An 8,639-nucleotide genomic window follows, 5' to 3' on the forward strand; every position below is an offset into this window, starting at 1 on the left:
AACAGGGTGAGAAAAAGTTAAAAAAATAGTGATACACAGTGATACTAACAAATCTACTTGTAAGATTTCGGATTGCGGATACTTTAAATATATTGCTTTGATCATCTTCAAAAATGGGGAGATTTTTGGCAAAAGCTTAAGACAAACAAATGTTGAAGCAAGATTATGATGATGATAAAGAAACTTAAAAGCCATCTGGAAGACAATATGCAGACAAGTGTTTTATGTTTAAAGTTATCTTGTAAATTGCTTTGAAAGTACATAGAATAGTTTAGAATCAACAGCCAGATCATAATTTTTGTAATTTTTTAAAACCCAATGTGATAATTGATTATCACTTAGGATAATCGATTATCCTAAGCTGAGTCCATTTTTCAGAAACACACTGGAATAATCGATTATCACCCTAGATAATCGATTATCTGCTCAAAATTTTGTTTTTCGAAAAAGCATTGGAATAATGATTATCACTAGTCAGGTTGAACCTGACTGTTTAGTTTTTAACCAAATTTTTGAAACTCCTATTTAAGGAATTTTTGAGCTACTTCGAACTTACCTGTTTGAGAAGCTAGAGTGTTAGCGTTGTGATTGCAAAGAAAGTTCTCTGAGTGTTCTCAAAAGAGCTTTGAAAAACCTACTGTGGGTAGAGCGATAACTTTTCCTAAGAGGGTTTCTAGGAGATTGAGTGTTGTTGCTGTTGGTAGGAAAGCTAGGTCAAGTTCTCTGGGTGATTCAAAGAAAGGTTGTCATCTCTTGTGTCTTCAAGAGATGTGTTTTCTGTTCCCTATTCTTTTGTTATCTGATTGTAATCTAATATTTTTAGTGATTGAATTAATCTCTTTGTTTCAAGATATTAACAATTGGACATAGGATCTTTTGATCTAAACCAGTATAAATACTTGTGTTAAATCTTCTTCCTTATCTCTTTATTGTATCTACTGTTGCATTTAAAGGAACTAATATTAAATTAATCGGTAAATTTTCAGAAAAATTTTAAAGTATTAATTTTAATATGAAGTACCAATTCACCCCCTCTTGCTTTTTGTCCAAACGCTAAATATTCCACTACGTGATACCAACACCACAAACCTAAGGTCCATGTGGGTTGGTTATGAACTAGCCTTTTGAATAATCTGGGAAAACATTGCAATGTCACCACCTGCACCTTGATAGCAATTGAGAGACATGAATAAAGTCTTTGATAAAAATAGGTAAGAACCTAGGGAGAAGTACACCACAAAAGATACCTAGAGAGTTCAAAGCCTTATAATTAACTCCCTACTAGAATCTCATATTTCCAATGTGAGATTAAAGTTCAAAGCCTTGCAAGTAGATTCTAACATATTATAAGAAAATGCCTCATTAGTAACCAATTTTAGTGACCAAAAGTTGTTAGTCACTATAGTGACCAATTTGGATACCAATTTATAAAATTAAAAATTATTGGTTACTAAAATAGTCACTAGTATAAATAAAATATTATAATTAGTCACTAAATTAGTCACTAATTAATTAGAGATCAATTTAGTAACTAAGTCATTTTGGTAGCCACAAAAACTTGGCAAAAAAACAACTCACTTATATTATGGATCAAAGTCACAAAGATTTTTAAATACTGAATTATCACTTGATAATAAATTTTCAATTTGATTTAAAGTGTTTGAGTGTTATCCATCCATTATTAGAATGAACTTGACAAAAAAAATCAATTCGCTTATATTATGGATCAAAGTCACAAAGATCTTTAAATACTGCATTGTCACTTGATATTGATTTCAATCAACAATTCAAGTATTTCTTTCCAAAAATCATATTTTTGTTGTTTTTGTTTTTAAAGATAGAACGATGGGTGAATTAAAAGATAAAATGAAGAATAATAAATGAAGGAGAGAATGGAGATGAATGGTTTGCAAGAATGTAAATTACAATAAAATAAATTACCAAGGATAGAACAATAACTGATAAAGAAAATCAACAAAGCGATTATCCAAATTTCTACAACTAACATTGAATTAACTATTTTTTCTGTTTACGACGTTATCAAATTATTTTGAAATTATATCCACAATTTTTCTTCACTTCTTTACATTTGATCTATCCATTTTTATTTTCCCGTTTTTTTTTAGAGTTACTTAACATAATAAAATAAAATAAAAATACATAAATTGAAGTAACTGTTTACACAATGTCAAATATTTTCGTTGATTCCATGTTCTGTAATAATTATTACATAATTTTTTTCTCAAATTAGTTTTAATGTCTGACTCAATTTAATCTTTGACTTCTTTCGATTTCTTTTTATCTTGATTAAACTTCTTGCTATGTCTTAATAGTGCTTTTTAATGTCCTCAAAACTTGAAACATATACTTGTTTTGTTAAGCTGTTAGTATTTTCTAAACAAACGTCCTTGGTGCACTACATAGTGTTGTGTATTGTAGCCCTTACGAAGATGCTAAATACTTCTATATGTAGCTCCACGTCGACGGCAACTTTACTTTATTTCATTTTTTCCTATTCTAATTCTATTTCGTGTTGAGAGACTTGTGTATAAACAAATATTTATCTTCCAAATATTGACAATTAATTATGGAACAGATAAAGACGAAACAAAATACTCTGGGATTCTATTTCTTCTTTGACGAGTTAGATCCTCGAAGAACGCTCGAGCACCTTCCACGAATTCAACCACGCGTCGCGTTCCCAGCCATTCTTCTCCACTTTCTCTCGACGTCACAACACGTTCGTCTTACACAACCACCGCTTCCGGAAACTCATCCATCTATAAATAACCTAAGTAACATGTTCCATTAACAACCACAAACACATACGAAGAAAAAAACAAGACAGGTTTCTATTTGTTTTCTTTAAGATTGTGACGACTATGGCTAGCGACGGTAGCGAGGAGTTCAGGCTAGTGTCACCGGCGTTCAGCAACGAGGGGAAGCTACCGCGGAACTACACGGAGGAGGGGCAGGGGGCAAAGAAGAACATATCCCCACCGTTGGAGTGGTACAACCTGCCGCCGGGAACGCAGACCCTGGCGCTGGTCGTGGAGGACATTGACGCGCCTGACCCCGGAGGACCCATTGTGCCGTGGACACACTGGGTGGTGGCGAACATTCCGGCGACGGTGAAGGGGCTGCCGGAGGGGTTCTCCGGGAAGGATATTGGTGGGGAGTACGCGGGGATCAAAGAAGGGAACAATGACTTGAAGGTGCCAGGTTGGTGTTGCCCTAAGTTGCCCACTCATGGTCACAGAATCCAGTTTAAGCTTTACGCTTTGGATACAGAGCTTCACCTTGGGAACAAGGTACTATGCATGTTCTTAGTAATTAAAAAAAAAAAAAAACACTTATTTCACAATTTCTTTTGGGTTAAATCTAGTTTTTAATAATCATCTAGTCATAATCCTCTGGCATATAAAATTATTATTATTATTATTTTCTATTACTTAACTATTTTTATTTTTTTATTAACACGCTGAACCAAGTGAACTAAAAAGTTTATTTTTTAAACTCTTAAATATGAAAATTTTAAAATAGATTGTATAATTACCGTTATGGACTTAAAATAATCTGTTATTCTAATATGAATTTTATTGTGTATCGACATATTGAACTATACATGAGAGATATTTTTTTTTTTTTTTTAAAAACTGAAAATAAATTGTACAATTACAATTTTATAACCAAAAAAAAGCTTACTTAAGCACGTTTATTTAAACCTGATTTAGAATTTCACTAAATTTAGAGTAGTTCATTTCCATTCTATTTTCCCTTAATATAATAGATTTACTAGTATATTAGTAAACTAAAAATCCTTTTAATATTTGGGATGCACTTTTATATTTTGTGAGGAGAATCTTGAAGCTTTTGTTTATTCTTATTTGTGAATATTGTTGCATTATTCCTTGCAGGTGACGAAGGAGAAGCTATTGGAAGATGCCATACAAGGACATGTTCTAGGAGAAGCAACTTTGATGGCTGTATTCTAATATGTAGTTTGTGGGTGAATTTTCTTTAGCTAATATATGTACCATTTTGAAGTGTGACGTTAGAAAGATAAACCTTTTCTCAAATCTCACGCTCCCTTCGCATGTTTCATATTTTTCAGCTTCATCTCATCTTCTGTTACAAGATAACTATTTTTTCTAGACTTAAGAATTTCATTTAATAAATGAGCTAAAAAAAATTCTATAACAAATAAAAAAATTGAATGACATTTCTGACACTATATAGTTAAAAATTACTTGCTAATGATTCTATTACATATTTAGACATTTAGACAAGTGTTTGTACGTATACAAGTGTCAACCTATAAAGAACTTAACGTCAGATTTACAAATTTAAATAAGTTAGAAAAGGTGACCAAAAGTTTAAAAAACCCTAGTAAGAATACGTGTTAGTTGTTATACCCAATTCTAACAAAGCACAGAAGCTTTCAAATATATTTCTTAAAAGCTTATGAATTCATACACCGAGAAAAAATGAGTCTTCATAAGATCTTCTTAATGGTATACTGAATAGGAAGAAAAACGGAGGAAAATATATTCTTTAACAGAAAAATATAGAACTTTTTAGGATCTTCTTAAAAGGTTACGAATACCGGGAAGAATAAAAAAAAAGCAAAAATGGACATATATTCTAACTACTTTGTGTGTGATTATGATAGGTGTACTTTTTTTTATCAAAAATAAATATAGAACAAAGTATATATATATATATATATATATATATATATATATATATATATATATATATATATATATATATATATATATATATATTTTGTTTATATATTTATTCTAGCCCTAACTCATATATAAAATAATATAACTTATAAAATAATAATATTCATAATCTTTTATAATAGATTAATTACGCAAAATTATTTTCTTATATAAACTATATAATCTGTTACTTCATAACAATTATAGTAGGTTTATGCTCGGATAACTTTTTAAGTGTTTCAATTTAATCTTCGAATTCGTTTAGTCGTTTAGATTATCGTACACATTTTAATTTCTCACACCCTCATTTATTTAGCATCTACTATTTATTTTTTTTTTCATTTTATGCACTTTTTGGCGTTTACTAGAAAAAAAAAATAAACGGGCATATCTAGTTTGTGATAATCATAACTTTTAATTATTTCAATTTAATCTTCGAATATTTCAGTCGTGTAGATTGTTGGACACATTTTATTTACTCACCCTCATCTTTTAGTGTACAATTAGCATTTACTATTTTTTCTATGTACTTTTCTACATTTTTTTTTATTGTTTTTTTCTAGCGTCAACACTTGTTTGGTTACTTTGTAACAAAATCCAATTTTCACAGTAAAAGAAGTCTTAATTAAGTACGCGATCCTATGGTCAAACTTATTTTCAAATAATGGTTAAAGTAGAAGGGAAATCAAAATCAATATAGGAAAGAAAGTGAAAAATAATTGAGAATTCAAGAAATACTGTTTGGTGGGCAAAATTTAGAAAATAGGAAAGAAAGTTAGCATGTCTCGGAAAGCGAGATAGAAAAGAAAGTTAGCAATGATAATTACTATAAAATATATGAAATAGAAAGAAAGTTAGCAATGATAATTACTATAAAATATATGGGTTTAGTGGGCATAAGTGATACAAAATGAACATTTTTAGAAAGTTATTACAATTTTGTATTTTTTTAATTATTAGCTTAAATATTAGAAAAGGACAAAATTAAAAATAAGTTGTTCATGTGTAGAAAAAGAGTGAAATTATATTTACTATTTAAAAAATCTAAAAGTACAATATATTGACCATTTCAGTGAAGATTGTGTAAATTAGGTCATCAGTCTATTTTATCAGACACTATATTTTTAGTTTAACTTCACTACATCTTGATTCTTCTTCTTTACATTCAATTTCCACACACTATCATTATATAAAAACAAACAAAACAAAAGGGCCATTATTATTGGAAATGAATTTCAGATTAAAATTCACATAAAGAGAGATTCAGAAAATTAAATGTTTTTTGTGCATTTGATTCATAATATAAGTGTTTTACATAACAAATTTGTGTTAATTGTGGAATAGTTTATCAAAGCATTTCAATTTATATTGAAAGGCAATTGTTTGCTAGTTTAATGGACCAAGAACATAAAATTGATTTGGTTCACCAAATTTTGATTTACCAAAATTGGATTGACCAAGTATCAAACTAAAATTTGTAAGAAACAATCGTAATTTAATGTTTTATTTCTATGTATTTATTTAGATTTTTTTTATAATAGATATAGTTTATCAATATTTAGTATTTTTTATTTTATTTTTTATTTTTAATAAATTTCATATCATGAACTTCACAACATTAACATAATTAAGGTTATGTAAAAAATTATAATGATACTTAACTTAACCTTATTTAAAAATACTAAAAAAAATTAACCTATAAATTAAAGATAAAATTGATTAAAAAAGTAATTGAGGTGATAATTAGAAAAGAATATTAAATAAAATATTATTAATTGCAAGTTAGATATACTCATACATATTAAAATAAACTATTTAATGTATATAATATGATTCCAATAAGGCTTATAGCTTGGACTAACACCTAGGTTCAAATCATATTTAAGGTCCAATCTATGGCCTACATGCATCTCAATCCCAAAGCCCATTAGAAGACCCAATAACAAGGGACATGCACAAAAAGATCTAATTGGACTTCATCCAAGATGGCCCAAACCCACATAGGCTTCTCACACTCTTCACATGGATCAAAGAAGATGTGAAAAATTGAAGAGGTGTATCAAAGAGCAGTAGAATATCAATAAGATTGACCCATTGTTTAGGCCTTGTTTTCTAGAATAATAAGTCAAACAATGTGTAGTTGAATTGCTAAAAATGGGCTTGACTAAGCCCAATAGGAGATTTGGCCATGAGTTATCAAAAGTCCAAGGTGGATTAAGTGGAAGTTAACACTCCTTCCTACACCTCATGGATCCAATGCATCCAAGGGTTAGGAATGCTTCCTCCTTTTCCAAGCCATCATCCAATAGTTGTGAGCCTTCCTCCTTCTCCAAGCCATCTTTCACGGCCAAGATTGAAGGTCATTCTCATCCAAGGGCTAGGAGTGCTTATGTGTATTTGCTTTCATATAAAAGCCTAAATTTTAGACTATTGTAATCACTCTTGAATTTTGCAATAGAAGCATAGTGTTGAGAGTACTCCACCCTATTGCATTTGAGATTCTCCTTTGCTAGAGGATTGAATCATCTCCTCTAGCCATCTACCCCTAGCTTTCTCTTAAGCTAAACCTTCAAACACCTTAGTTCAAACAATTGCTTAGCAAGAACCTTAAACACTTGGTTCCACTCCTTCCATGGATCACGTCTACTTCATGGAGCTTTCATCCATTCCGCACCAAGAGCTCCACCATTTTGGTATCAAGAGCCAGGCAACTTCGGCAATCCACCATTGTTGAGTAAGGTTTCATGATCGTTGGCTTGTCTCTTCATTTTCGTGTTGTATTTCCCTTGTTCTTCCATTTTGTTGCTGTTTTTGTTCATTTCTATGGTGTTCTTAAGGCTACATGAATCTCTAGTGATTCAAATTGTAGTACTCCTTCATTCAATGGTGTACAAGTGTTCTTAATTTCTTTCAATTTTCCAGCCATCTTTTATTGCTTTTCCTTGTGTTTTCTTCATTTTTGTTTGGTGCATTCATTTTAATTTTCATTTCGTCCTACGATTTTGTCATTTCCAGTTTGTTTACTACTATTTTGAGTTGTTATACACATTTTCCATCGATTATTTGATTACACAAATTGCTTAGATTCATGACCTTCATCTCACAACCAAAAACACAATGAACATCAACATATCTGATGCATGTGGATAAGTAGTTCATGTTCTGTCCAGTTTTAATCCATTTGAGTGTCTAAATATGTTCTTCTATGTTCATGCTTGGTTCTAGACCATAATCAAGCTCATTCTTATTGAATTTCATAGAACATCTCAAAAGCAAGCACCACAATTTCTGTTTTTCTATTTTCTACTCTATTCTAGTACCTTTCTAGGTTCCTTTTGTTGTGCTTCCTTTCATTTCAAGCCTTAATTTCTTGCTTGTTTATTATTCCATATTCATTTCACTCTTGTTTCATTACTACTCTCTTTGGTTTAGCATTTCTAATTTGCTTTTCTTGCTTTCATCTTTGTGTATTGCCATATAAGTGTTAAGTCTCAAGCATTTTGGTTTTGGTTTGAGTGTGCTTTGAATTCTAGCTTAATTGCTTAGCTAGTGGTAGCATCTTAGGTGGTGGATGTGAAGTAATCCTTTAGCATTGTGCTTTCATTTGCAAATTACTTCTCACCCTACACATGTATACAAGATTTGAGCCAATTTTCTTAAAGAGTGTTTGAGTGCTAACATTTGTGTTTTGCCATAATTTTTCTTGTTTCTTGTTATTGTTTTTAGTGAAATTTTTGTTGTTGTTCTTGGAGATTTGGTACTTCAATTACAGTGCACAAAGTGCCCCAAATTTTTCCCCATTGGTGTGTGCACAAAGGCCATCAATTAAGGCTTGCTTTCCCCACTTTTGCTCGCGAGATTTGGCTGCATTGTTGTCCAACATTTGTGGTTCAAGACTTTTGGTCTCGG

General features: G+C 30.7%; 1 protein-coding gene across 1 annotated transcript; it reads left to right on the forward strand.

Moving 5' to 3' along the window:
- Positions 1-2,799: 2,799 nt before the first annotated feature.
- LOC114167425 (uncharacterized) lies at positions 2,800-4,079 on the forward strand. The gene is made up of 2 exons (XM_028052514.2): positions 2,800-3,311; positions 3,918-4,079. Exons 1-2 carry the CDS (start codon positions 2,883-2,885, stop codon positions 3,993-3,995), a joined length of 507 nt encoding a protein of 168 aa, XP_027908315.1. The 5' UTR covers positions 2,800-2,882; the 3' UTR covers positions 3,996-4,079.
- Positions 4,080-8,639: the final 4,560 nt, after the last annotated feature.

The sequence above is a fragment of the Vigna unguiculata genome, chromosome 10 (assembly GCF_037176805.1).
Source record: "Vigna unguiculata cultivar grain cowpea cultivar isolate G323 ecotype 2 chromosome 10, ASM3717680v1, whole genome shotgun sequence".
NCBI lineage: Eukaryota > Viridiplantae > Streptophyta > Magnoliopsida > Fabales > Fabaceae > Vigna > Vigna unguiculata.